General features: G+C 42.9%; 1 protein-coding gene across 1 annotated transcript in view; it reads left to right on the forward strand.

Annotated features, from left to right (window-relative positions):
• Positions 1-7428, forward strand: part of ano10a (anoctamin 10a) — a 70110-nt gene extending 62682 nt beyond the window's left edge. Inside the window, exon 12 of the mRNA XM_078539845.1 lies at positions 6820-7428. Coding sequence (XP_078395971.1) covers positions 6820-6909 — 90 coding nt within the window. The 3' untranslated portion in view covers positions 6910-7428. The remainder of the gene's footprint in view (positions 1-6819) is intronic.
• Positions 7429-14260: the final 6832 nt, after the last annotated feature.

The raw sequence follows: 14260 nt of genomic DNA on the forward strand, positions 1-14260 counted from the left end.
ACTGTTTTAAAAAAAAACCCATCTGGTTCAATGATGCCCTTTAGGGAAGGAAATCTGCCGTCTGTCGTACATGTGATGCCAGATCCAGAGCGATATGGTTAACTCTTAACTGCCCTTTGAAATGACTGAGCGAGCCACTCAGTTCCAGGGCAATTAAGAATGAGCAACAAATGCTGACCTTGCCAGTGATGCCCACATATCCCATGAAGGAATAAAGAAAAAAATAGCGTGGCCAATGTCACCATTAGTTTATCGCTCGGGCTGTTAAGTAATTGGAATTCCTGTATTTGAAACTCTCTTAAAACAGTGATTCTCTAACTACTTTATTTTATTTGAAAGAGGACCCTTTCTCAAATGATTAGTAATCACAGACACCCCCATCCATCTAAATGGTATCACATAACATTCATAGTGTGAAATTGCTGGATGTAAAGGGTATTTTAACAATGCTTTTAAGAACACTGGTGTTTACATACAGATAGCAGTGAGATGGATATGCCTGCTTTTCACTGCAGAATCTGTCTATCCTTCATGTGATGATTGACAATGACGCTTGTAAATCAGTTTGCGCTCCCAGACGGGGCCCAAACTTGTCTTTTGGTGCCCTTTTCGGTTCAGATATTTAATATATGAAAAAAAAACCTCCTCTCTCTTGGACAAGTCTGAGTTCATCTGGCGCCCACCAGCAGCCTTGGCAACCACAGCTCTACCTGGCAATATTCCAGCCACACTCAGAGCACCTCCATGTGCATTGCCCTCTGAGACGAGACAGTCAGCTCACTCTGTGCGACACATATGGTAGCCGCACTTTGCTCCTGGATCCCATCCCATCTCTGGTCAATGCTTGTTAGCTTACTCTTGACCACTGTGCACCTGAAAACCCAAGCCCCCCCCACCCCCAGCCAAACAACCTGACCAAGGCACCCTTGGCAGCCGGCCACTCGTATACTAGCCCTAATCAGTAATCACTTCCGCATCATTTTGCAGAACCCCTTATTTTGTTTCTCTCCCAAGATGGTTCTGAGATAAGTTGTTTAAAGAGCATTTGTAAATAAACAGGATCAGATTTTTAAAATTAAGTTCCGCTGCAGGATGTATGGAGATTTAAAAATAACACAAAGCTGCATATCACCTCTGACAGTAAGCCAGAGACATGACATTTTATTTCAACTCAGGAATTCTAATGTGGCACAAGCTGTTATTACATATTATCCACAGCCTTGCAAATGAAAATCAGACAGTACAGTTATCTTTTAATTGCAGGAACTTCATATACTTACAGACACTGAATATAATATATAATTTTTTTTCTTTATCCTATCATGGGATGTGGGTGTTGCTGGCATCAACCCATCCCTATTTGCCATGGAACTAAATGGTTTGCTCAGCCATTTCAGAGGACATTTAAGAGTTAACCACAGTGCTGTGGGTCTGGAGTCACATGCAGGCCAGACCGGTTAAGAATGGCAGATTTCCTTCCCTAAAGGACATTAGTAAGCCAAATAGATTTTTATGACAATAAGTGATTAGTTTCATGGTCACCATTACGGAGATTAGCTTTATATTTCCGATTTATTCATTGTATTTAAATTCTACCAGCTGCCATAGTGAGATATAATGCTCACAGTGAGTCAGAGGATAATTGCTTTATAACAACAGGGGTGTTAGCAGCAATGTGCGATGGCCAAAGTGCTATAGAGAGTAAGTGTGACTGGCTTGCTGATGTGCTTCAGGTAAGGAAACCCTTACCCATTCAGCCTACGTGTGTAGCTCCACTAGTCCAGTAAACTTAACCACTAATACCATCGTACCTGCAATATATGGTCACTAGAAAATCTAGGCTGATACTTCAGTGTGGTATTGAGGGGGTGCTGCATTGTCTAAAGCACCATCTTTCGGATGGGATGTTAAACTTAGGCCCTGTCTGCTTGGGTCGGTGTAAAAGATCTCAGAGCAGGATACCAGGTGTCCCTGGTATCTTGGACAATGTTTTTCTTCTTCAATCAATATTTCAAAGCAGATTGTCACCTTGCTGTTTATGGGAGTTTTTCTGTGTGCAAACTGGCTGTTGCATTTCCTACATTACAATGATGACTACACGCAACTGACTGTAAAACGCTTTGGGATGACCTGAGGTCATGAAAGATGCTATAAAATGCAGTTTTTAAAATTATCTGTGCTGTTATGAATTAATTTTGACAACATTTACCATCCAATTTTTCTTTACTGCAGCTACATCAATGCCTCATTAATTTTATTTTTTTTCAAACCCCATTGGCTCTGTCAGTCTAAATCTATTACTGCCTTGGGGGAATTTGTTAGTGTGTGTGTGACGTATCCAGTGCATTTAAGGCAAAGTCTGAAAGCTAAAAGAAAATGGTATCAGTAAAAGCTTTCAGTTTGTCACAAAAATCTATCCCGCATCCTTTTGGCTAGGAACCCTGCTGTCCTGGGCCTATATGTGACTACAGACCCACACCCAATGCAGCTGATTCTTAAATGACCCCTGAATTGGACACGAAAGTCACTCAGTTTTTCAAATTGCTACAAAGAATCACCACCCAGACGGCAACGGTTCAGGAAGATTCAACATCTCTCTCTTAGAAAAGGAGGAAAGGGCAGTAAATGCCCACATTCTGAGAATGAATTTAAAATGACTCATTGGCCAGGATTTTCGAGTCGGCGAGCGGGGGCAGGGCCCGCTTGCCAACGCGTGAAGCAACGCACGGTGACCTTGGGCGTGTGTCCCGAGGTCACCGCGCGTCATTCAGATTTTCAGTATGGCGGGGGCGCACCCGAGTCGGCTGTGCGCCCGCCGAACTGTCAAAGGCCTATTAAAAGCCCATTTAAATGTCAATTAAAACAATAAACTGAGCTGCCCGTCCAGCCTTAAGGTCGGCGGGGGGGGCAGGCGAAGAGCCCAGGCGGCCTTCACGTTTTTCATGGAACCTCATCCACGGGCGGGATGAGGTTTCATGAAGGGTTTTAAAGTTTTACCAAAATTTTTAATAACATTCTTAGACATATCCCAGCTCATGTGACACTTTCACATGAGGGGAGATGTCGTAAATTTTTTATTTCTTTATTAAAATTTTTAGAACTTAAACTAATCTCCCTGAGGCAGCTCTGTGCCTGGGAGATTTCTGCACTCTTTCATGCACATGTGCCTGACTCAGCCTCCTCCTCCACCCCCCCACCCCGCACAGGGAGCGCTCAGCACTTCCGGGCACACGCCACGCTGGGTGCACCCACGTAAAGTGACTGCGCCAAGCCGATTGCGGTCTGCACACGCGCCCACTCCCACCCTACCCCCTCCGACAGGGAGAAAATTCTCCCATTCCGTCTTTATTTCTCCTTCTCTTTCATTATTTCTCTCTGTCTCTCTCTCTCTCTCTCCGTCCATCCCTCCCTCCCTCTCTCTGTCTCCCTCTCTCCCCCTGTCGTCCCTCCCTCTCTCTCCCTGTCACCCCCCACTTACTCCCTCTCCCTGTCGTCCTCCCTCTCTCTCTCTCTCCCTGTCGCCCCCCCATCTCTCTCTCCCTGTCGCCCCCCCATCTCTCTCTCCCTGTCCCTCTCCCTCCCTCCCTCTCTCTCTGTCCCTCTCCCTTCCTCCCTCCCTCCCTGTCCCTCCCCCTTCCTCCCTCCCTCCCTGTCCCTCCCTCCCTCTCTCTCTGTCCCTCCCTCTCTGTCCCTCCCTCTCTCTCTGTCGCTCCCTCTCTCTCTGTCGCTCCCTCTCTCTCTGTCCCTCCCTCTCTCTCTGTCCCTCCCTCTCTCTCTGTCCCTCCCTCTCTCTCTGTCCCTCCCTCTCTCTCTGTCCCTCCCTCTCTCTCTGTCCCTCCCTCTCTCTCTGTCCCTCCCTCTCTCTCTGTCCCTCCCTCTCTCTCTCTGTCCCTCCCTCTCTCTCTGTCCCTCCCTCTCTCTCTGTCCCTCCCTCTCTCTCTGTCCCTCCCTCTCTCTCTGTCCCTCCCTCTCTCTCTGTCCCTCCCTCTCTCTCTGTCCCTCCCTCTCTCTCTGTCCCTCCCTCTCTCTCTGTCCCTCCCTCTCTCTCTGTCCCTCCCTCTCTCTCTGTCCCTCCCTCTCTCTCTGTCCCTCCCTCTCTCTCTGTCCCTCCCTCTCTCTCTGTCCCTCCCTCTCTCTCTGCCCCTCCCTCTCTCTCTGTCCCTCCCTCTCTCTCTGTCCCTCCCCCTCTCTCTGTCCCTCCCCCTCTCCCTCTCTCTCTGTCCCTCCTCCTCTCCCTTTCTCTCTGTCCCTCTCCCTCTCTCTCTGTCCCTCTCCCTCTCCCTCTCTCTCTGTCCCTCTCCCTCTCCCTCTCTCTCTGTCCCTCTCCCTCTCTCTCTGTCCCTCTCCCTCTCTCTCTGTCCCTCTCCCTCTCTCTCTGTCCCTCTCTCTCTCACTGTTTGCCTGTGTCGCCCCCCCACTCATCTCTGTCCCTGTATCTTTCCAAATGCGCACTAGAGACAAGCAGTTTAATTATATGGGTTAATTTAGTCTCCAAGTTATAAGTGGAGCTACATCTGCTGGGCATGTTTCACTTTTATAGGAGGCGCCCGACTGACCGCATCGCCAAAGACACCCAACAGCCCATCTCTCTGCTCCTGCTCTCTAGAGAGCACCCAGGATGTGCCAGTATTGCCTGCGCAGCCATCCAAAATATACTAAAAAGACCGTGCAGTCACCATTGACGCTCTGGGATTTTATTTTTTGTTTATGGAAAGAGTGAAGTTGCAAGCTTGAAGTGTTTTGCACTCTTGGATACAGCTGTCAAAATGCATTGTCCCACAGGAGTGAATTAAAATCGCAGCTGTTATATATTCCCGTCTATTTCTATCAGTTAGAAACTACTTGACATTGTTCAAAGGGCTGAATGAATGAAAGGCTCCAAATTGCCTCCCTGATTTCTTTAATAACCCTTGTGAAATGCATGCCCAGCTTCCAGTCCAATCTGAGTGAATGCAGACAAACCCCTTTAACATGTTAGTGCGTCATTTGCAGAACGCTGGTCAACAACTTTTTGACTGAACTAAGCAGCAGATAAATCTATTTTAGCCAAATATATTCAAGGAATAGTCACAGTGACGAATACACTTCCGCCATTCCCACAGAGTTCGATTTATTCAGTGAGTGAGCTTGGTTAGATCTGCTGTTTTTGTTGATGATCTGGAATTAAACCCTCATTTGGTAGGGAGATGAGCAGTGACTGATCTTTCACTGGTGAGACATAATTTTCAAACTGTGAAGATACAATTTATTCACAACATCGCAACTCTGTTTTAATCAATGCTTTTTAATAAGCTGTGGTGGTGACAGCATGGCACATACGTCAGTCATACAGGATGGAGTTTAAAATAGGTGAACAGTCTGTTTCTTCACCTGGAGAGGTTGTATGTGAACCTCCTGTTTTCCATGCAGCTCGATATTGATTTCTGGATGGGGTGTAAATCAGGCCCTAAGCTCATCACCACCTTTTCTACATTTAACAGTAAAAGTGAAAATGTACTTCCGAGTATTAAATTGTCAAATCACTCTTGAATGTTTTTTTTTTAAAGCCCTTATTTGATTCTGTTCAAGGTGAGATGCCCAGTTTGGGGAGAGTATTACTTTTATTCATCTTATGCCAATAGATTTGAGAATCTGCCTACTTTTCCTCAGTCCTTTCCCCTTTTATTTCTTCAAGCATTCATCTACTTTCCTTTTGTAAAGATGTTGTAGGTTCTGCATTTTTTTTAATTCGTTCATTCATGGGCTGTCTGCATCACTCACAAGGCCAGCATTTTTGCCTTGCTCTTAAACTGCGTGTCTTGCTAGACCATATCAGAGGGTGGTTAAGAGTCAACCACGTTGCCGTGGGGCTGGAGTCACACGTAGGCCAGACCGGTTTAGGACGGCAGATTTCCTTCTCTAAAGGACATTAGTGAAACCAGATGGGTTTTTAACAACAGTCTGGTAGTCACATGGACACCATATTGAAAGTAGCTTTGTATTATGATCTTATGATGTAATGAATACTGATTTTTTTTTAAACTGAATTGAAATTCCGCAGCACCTGTGGGAATTTCTCTGAACTCGAGTCTTCGGATTGGTATTCCGGGCTTCTGGATTTACTAGTTAGTAACATGACCATCAGATCTCCTCCTGATCCACTGCTGTTCAATTCATTTCAAATTTTACCGCTGAAGGTGCCCTTCCTTTTCCTAGTCTTCCTACCAGAATGTATTACTGCACCTTGTTTCTGCATCCACAACCTATCTGCCCATCTTAGTCAGCCTGCCTATCCCTTTCATAAACTCTCAATTTGCCACATTCATGATTTGGTATCCATGACCAAATCCCCCGTCCTTTTTCCTCAATTCCCACGCCCAGAGCTTTTAAACATAAAAACAGCTCCAACACAGAGCAGGTCGGAATACCATCCCTTCCAGTCAGAGAAACTGGTACCTTGTGTTCAGTGTCAATCTAACTCCAGATATGTACTGCATAGCCAGCTGCAGAGTAAACCTCTGTCCCAACAATGTGTACTACCCCAGCCTCGGAGCAACATCCTGTACTGAGCCTGTGTGATGTTTCCGTCCCTAACACCAATCGCCTGTTCAGCTTGTCTGAGTGAAATGTCCACTAGGAAGAGCCATTTTGTTCCGTGAGCCTTTGTTGTTCAGGAAATGCATTGTGGACTCCCAAGACTTAACAAATGGTGGAGAGAAAAGATTTCCATCCTTTCGATCTGAATGGGACATGAATGCAATACTGTAGTCATCATGTTATTAAGGCGGTAAGCATAAAGTTTTCTGGACCTTTTTGGTTAACATATGTTTGTTCCCACAGCAAATTAAGGAAGCTGACGAGTCACTGACAAAGGAACAGCAACATGCTGAAACGAAGACTGAAGAAAGCAAAGCAAAGAAAACTTTGTGAAAAGTGACACATTACTGGCCTTTATCGGATTAAGCCATATACCAAGATGTATAATAGACAAATAGTGGGTGCGAAAAATATGCATTGCATGAAAACTCTCCACAGCAATGCTACTAAATATATTCCACTTCTTTTGTAAATTTATCCATTAATCCTTTTGCATGTTATCTTATCTTTGCATGGTTTATGTATCAAACGAGGATGATAGATCAATTATTGCTGCTGAATAAGGAAGGCATCAGCCAGGTATGTGGATGGTGGATGGTGGATGATGATGATGATGATGATGAGAGAGATTTATTCTAGTAGGTGAACATTTTGAGCTGCAACTTCCAAATGAGCAATATTTCAACCAGGTAGCTAGAAATGTTCAGTCACTGTGCAGTGGGGTGAATGCTAAGGACCTAATATGGGTAAAAAATTCCACTGGTCTTTGTCTTGAATTTTGTAAAATATGGAATGTTTGTGTTTAAAAAAAGTCTTTGTATAAATCACAATAAATGAGATTGCACTTCTTGACCTACTCTCACCTTACTTTGCAAAGAGTATATTGGAGCATGTGGCTTCTGAATCCACAATGTTGATAATGAAGTCATTGCAAATTAGTGATTGTCTTGCTTGACACCCAATTTTTATTGACCAGGTTCATGCTATGCTGATGGTGGCTTTTGTAGCTCATGAGTATTGTGTAATTGTTTCCACTTGTGGGAAAGTCCAAAACTAGGGGCCATAAATATAAGGTAGCCACTTATAAATCTATTATAGAGTTCAGGAGAAACTTCTTTACCCAGAGAGTGGAGAGAATGTGGAACTCATTACCACACGGAGTGGCTGATGCAAATAGCACAGATACATTTAAGGGGAAGATAGATAAATACCTAAAAGGTGAGATGAAGTGGGAACTTAGGACTCTGTTCTCTTAGGTCTAGTCCTAATATTATCAAACCTGCTGTCAAGGGTGATGCTGCTGTTGTCTGGTGTACTGACCTCTATCAAGCAGAGGCTGAAAGTCAATTCTCCAACACTTCCTCCTACCTCCCACTGGACCATGAACCAACCACCAAACATCATGCTATTGTTACCAGAACCGTTCCTGACCACATCTCTGGAGATCTTCTTTCCATTGTCTCTAACCTCATAGTCCCCCAACTTCCAACAACTCACTTCTACCTCCTTCCCAACATGCACAAATGGGACTGCCCTGGTGCACCCATTGTTTCAGCCTGTTTCTACCCCGCTGAACTGATTATTTCCTAACTCAGTCTTTCTCTCCTCTTGTCCAGTCTCTTCCCACTTTCGTCTGTGACTGTCACTTTAACAGTTTCCAGTTTCCTGGCTGTACGCATCTTCTTTTCACCATGGACATCCAATCCCTTTACACTTGTACCCCCCATGAGGCCTTATGGCTCTCCGCTCTTGCTTGAACAGAGGCCCAATTGGTCCATATCTGCCACCCCATCCTCCTCTGCCTGGATGAATGTGTTCTCACTCTGAACAACTTTTCTTTCAACTCCACTCACTTCCTCCAAATAAAAGGTGTTGCTATGGGAACCTGCATGGGTCCCAGCAGGATATGGGGATATGTGCCACTTGCTGCTTTCGCCTGAACTGGAAAATTTCATTAATTTTGCTTCCAATTTCCACTCTTCTCTCATTTCACATTGTCCATCTCTTCCCTTCCTTGACTTTTCTGTCTCCATCTCTGGCAATAGACTATCAGGCAATATTCACAATAAACCCACTGACTGTCACAGCTACCTTGCCTGCTTCCTGTAAGGGATCTATTCCATTCTCCCAGTTTCTGTCTCCATCCCATCTGTTAGAATGATACAATCTTCCACATTAACACTTCTGATATGTCACCCTTTTTCCTTGACCAAGGGTTCCACCCACTGTGGTTGACAGGACCATCACTGTGCCTGTTCTATTTCATACACTTCCACTCTCACCCTTCCCCTCTGTTCCAGAACCATGATAGGCATCTCCTTGTCCTCACCTTCCACCCCACCAGTCTCCATATCTAATAGACCAGCCTCTGCGATTTCCACCACCTCCAATGTGTTTGGTGGTGGCATCATGCTGGAAGGGGCAGGAAAGGAACAAAGGGACTGTTCCCTCCGTGACACCCAGTCACAACCAACACCCCCTCCCTTTCCTATGACACCTGTCCATACAAGTGGAGGAGATGCAGTACCTGCCCTTTTACGCCCCCCCCCTGCTGCCTTACTATCCAAGGCCCCAAACACTCCTGAGTGAAACAGCGATTTACATGTACTTTCAATTTAGCATACTGCAGCAGTTCCCAAAATGGTTGCGGCCCCAATTGGCATTGCACAAACAATGAATGGGATTGTGAGCTCCCCCTTCTCTGAGACTGCACCAGCACTGAGACCCAGGCAGCATTTGGTCCTACCCTTGTCCTCTCCCTCTCAGTTGTACCGTTGCGATCTACATTTATTGCTGCATTATTGAAATGAAATAACCTCAAATGGGGAGGTGGTGGCATAGTGGGCCGATTGTTGTAAAAACCCATCTGGTTCAGTAATGTCCTTTAGGGAAGGAAATCTGCTGTCCTTATCTGATCTGGCCTACATGTGACTCCATACCCACAGCAATGTGGTTGACTTTTAAATGCCCCTGAGCAAGGGCAACTAGGAATGCTGACCTAGGCAGCGATGCCCACATCCCATGAATGAATTAAAAAAATTCTATGGAAAAAAAAATTCATCCTTCTCCCATTGAACCTTTTTACTGGATCCTATCTTGGCACTGGGAGCCTGGGTTTGATATCAGTGAAGCAAAGGGGCTGATTACAGTGTGTGGGCGGGGTTGGGGGGAGGGATGAGAGGCTGATAACTGTACATGGGATTGGGTGGGGGAGAAAGAGGGGCTATTACACTGCTGCTTTATTGTTTTTTGTTGGCAGCTGGGGCTACATTAATATTCAAATGTTAACATGGGGTCACATTGAAAAATAGCTTGGGAAGAACTGGCATGCTGTATTCGCTGCTCATGATGCAGTCTCATCGACATTGATGTCATGAAGAGATTATCTATAATGTTCTTGGAAATTATTTTTTAAAATAGACTTTAATGGTGTGTGTGTCTTAATTGGATTAAAACCAGCTAGTCTGGGTGTTTTGATGTGTAGAAAGTAGGTGGTTTGAAATGATAATTAGATAAACATGGGGAAGTTTAGAAACATGGGTGTCAAGGGGGCAATTTGCATTTTTAAATAAAACATTCAAAAGAATGGGTGAAATCTTGCACCTAGCTAGAAGCAATAATGTTTTAAAAACTTACTAATAAATTTGGCAGAATCAAAGGATGTTATTGTTAGAAGAGATAAAATTAAAAACCTAGTAATACAATGGAAAATTTACTTTCAAAGAGAAAGATATGTATAAAGGAGAAAGGAGATTGTGTTTTAAGATCCATCAAGTGTGAGAAGCCTCCAGCCTGTAAACCTAAAGTCTGTGCAAGGACCCAGAGCTGAAAGAAACTAATTTTGAATGTGACTGTCCAGGGTGTGCTCTGCCAGGTGTCTCTTTAAATCTATGAGTTTTACTGTTGCCTTAACGGGGGTGTAAGAGAGTCAGATTAATTAGGGGATTTTTGTAGTTCTTATAGTAGTAATTTTGTAGACATATGCAAGTGCTTACAATTTTTCTTGTATTAATAAATGCTTAATTTAGTTTTATATTTAAAAAAACCTTGAGACTTGGTGGTCTTATTACTTCTGAATTCAAAACCTGCATCTCGACATATACAAATTGCAAAAAATAGATTAAGACAGTTGTTTCTAGTTTCCCTTTGGGATTTGAGCAACTCATCCTTTACCATCAGCTGTGTTATAATAATTGAGGGCTCGTCTGGGAATATATTTGAACTTTCTTGATCGTTTCTTTTTTGGAATTGGTGAATCTTAAGGCTACGAGTACGAGAAGCACTTTGAATTCAGAGGTGGGTGTGGGGTACTTTTGAAGTGGCGAGACTGCAAAAAACGGCTGTATCCATTGGCTAAATCCTTTTTTTGGAAGTAGAAGATATAACTCTGGTTGGGTTACAAAAAGTATCCCAAGAGTAAGCTAACAGAGTAGGTGGATAAATTACAATTGGGGTTATTTGCAGGGGCTAGGAAATCAATACATCATTGCAGTGATAGCACAGCATTTGAAATTGGAACGAATATCTGAGAGACAAGAATTCTCCAAGGGGTGGCTCGTTGGAATGAGCTCAAATTCAGTTGCAAATGAAAACAATTGAATCAGAAGAAAAGGAAAGAGACAGGCCATTCAAAAGGTGAAAGGCAGGAGAGAAAAAGAAAACAGGAAAGGGGGTTAAAAATTGTGAAGATAGAGGAGAAGGAGGAGGAAGGAGAGAGAGAGAGAATTCCAACTGAAAATGTTGGCAGTTCAAAAAAAAAAACACCAGGAGGTGAGGAAGGACTATTTCCAGAGTAGAACCCAGTAGGGAGATGTTTAAATTTGTACAAGCTCTTCCAAAAGTTTGAAGAAAAAGATATTGAAGCATTCTTTATTTCATTTGAGAAGATAGCTAAACAGATGAAATGGCCACAGGAAAACTGGACATTTATTGTTACAGTCTAAGTAGGTGGGTAGAGCATGAAGTAAATGCTTTGCTGTCTGAAGAGGTATCAGTGTATTATGATGTGGTTAAAAAAAAAAAGGCTACTTTGAGTTGGTTCCTGAAGGGTTTCAACAGAAATTTAGGAATATGAGAAAACAGCCTGGGCAAACTTATACTGAGTTTGAAAGAGTAAAACGAAGTAATTTTGACCGCTGGATACAGGCATTAAAAATAGAGACAGCACATGCAGCTCTTAGGGAAGTAATTTTTTTGGAAGAATTTAAAGATTCAATCCTTCAGTAGTGAGAACCCATGTGGAGGAACAGAGGGTTGATTCTGTAAGACAAGCAGCGGGAGATAGCTGATGATTATGAGTTAGTTCACAGAGCTAAATCTTTTTTTGTCACCCTTTTAAATCCGAAAGGGATAGAAAGCAGGCAGGTGAAAGGAAGGTAGGCAGTCAGGGAGGAGGAGTAGCTGGAAATTCCCAGAAAGTTTTTTCTCAATAAAAATGAAGGTGCTGAGGGTAGATGTGACATTCGAAAGGTGGTTTCATTGTAATAAAGTGGGGCACACAAAGTCAGTGTGTGGAAATTTCAGGAAAAATCTGTTGGAATTATTAGGGTGTGGAAAAGTTCTGGAAGTAAAAGTACTGTGGGTTCTGAGGTTCAGCCACAGGAGAAGCCAGTGGTTTGTGTACAAGTGAAATGGAGAATCAGTTATAGGTAAAGAAATGGGAATGTGTTCCCAGTTTACCCAAGAGAATTCTGAGGAGCAGGTTGCAGAAATGTTTAAAGATTTTGTGTGTGAAGGGAAAGTCCACATGTACAGGGTGGAGTAGGTAAAGATGTTAAAATTTTAAGAGACACGGGCTAGTCAATCCTTAATGTTGTGGGACAGTGATATTTGTTCAGAGGGAGTATTGCAGGAACAGGTGACAATAAGTGGGGTTCATGGAGATGCTAAACCTATTCCATTGTGGAAGGTAAATTTAAAGAGCAAGTGGAAAACTGGCAAAGTGACTGTTGGGGTGGTGGAAAAATTGCCCATTGCAGAGGTTCAATTTATTCTGGGCAATGATATAGCTGGATTACAAATGTGGGTTATGCCTATGGTAGTTGAACAGCCTGTAGAAGTGGTTTAAACAGTGTTACAAAAGGAGCATCCTGGATTGTTTCCAGATTGTGAGATAAGATCACAGGCTGAAACAAGAAAAACAAGGACAGGCAGTTCAAGGCAGGAAGGTAGTGTTGAAATCCAATTAGCAGGCACTGTGTTTGATAACATTGCTCAAAGACACAGAAAAGGACCATTCAGCTGAAGTGTTTTAACTCAAAGCAGTTAACTGAGTTTCAGCAAAAGGATTTGCAATTAAAATAGTTATATCAGAAAGCTTACTCTGAAACAGAAGCAAAATATATCCCAGAATGTTAGTACCTTAAGGGTGATATTTTAATGAGAAAATGGAGGCCGGATCATGTCTCAGAAAATGAAAGCTGGAGGGAGGTACATCAGATTGTTATCTCATTAGGGTATAGAAATGAGATTGAGGATTGTTCATGAAATTCCAATGGGGGGGGGGGGGGTGGAGAGAGGGGAGACACATTTAGGAAGTAGGAAGACACAGGCAAAAGTATAGAAACATTTTTATTAGCCAGGATTGCATAGGGATGTAATCAAATTCTGTAGAACATATTACACATGTCAGTTGATAGGGAAACCACAAGCAGTGATTAAGCTGGCACCTTTAATCCCAATACCAGCATTTGAAGAACCTTTTACTAAGGTCATGATTGATTGTGTAGGACCCCTCCCTAAGACTAAAAGTGGAAATCAGTTTTTAGTGATAATAATGGATGCATCTACCAGGTTTCCTGAAGCAATACCTTTTGAGAAATATTACAATTAAGATTGTGGAAGAGTTAACTAAATTTTTAACAAGATATGGTTTACCTAAGGAAATACAATCAGATCAGGGTTCAAATTTGATGTCACAGCTGTTTAAGGAAGTAATGAACAATTTGGGGATTGTTATGACAATGCAGTTGGTAAAGCTGAGTTACTTAAAAATCCCAGAGGGAAACTTAAAAATACAGGTTATGACAGTTGCTTAAAGTGTTATGTTTGAGATGCAACTTTAAATTCAGGAATCAGACCACCAGTTCGAGAGGTTTTTATAATCAAACCACATGAGACATTTATTAATTTACACAGGTTAAATATATACACGTGGCTACAAATTACTATCATAATTATTAACAAATTCCCAAACTAACCTCCATTAAGGCAACAACCTATAGACTTTAACCAGACACCAGGTAAAGTATTTTCACCTTACAAATTCAAAATGAGATTCCTTTCACTTTGGTTCCTTTGCAGACACAGTGGTAGGCTTACAGGCTTTGATGTTACATTGCCTCTGCCCTGCACACACAAAACTGCTATCTGTTATACCTAGCACATCTCATTGAATGTAAATTCTCATTGTATCACCAGCCCCTTTGAACTCCACCTCTAACAATAAAACTCCTTTCATTGTACCAATTTTATTAGTAATATAAACATTGCGTGGTCTCTGCTAGCTTGGTGCCAGATTTCACTCCCCTTCTTGAATGCTCTGTTCAACAAAATGCAAATGCACTCTGCTTCTCTTACATCTCAAAACTGCTATACATCAAAGCACCCAGACTAGCTGTCTTTAATCCAATTAAGACACACTAACAGACTAACCCTCTATTTTTAAAAAAAGATAATTTCCAAG

This window comes from Cetorhinus maximus, chromosome 4 (genome assembly GCF_964194155.1).
Source record: "Cetorhinus maximus chromosome 4, sCetMax3.hap1.1, whole genome shotgun sequence".
NCBI classification, from domain to species: Eukaryota; Metazoa; Chordata; class Chondrichthyes; order Lamniformes; family Cetorhinidae; genus Cetorhinus; species Cetorhinus maximus.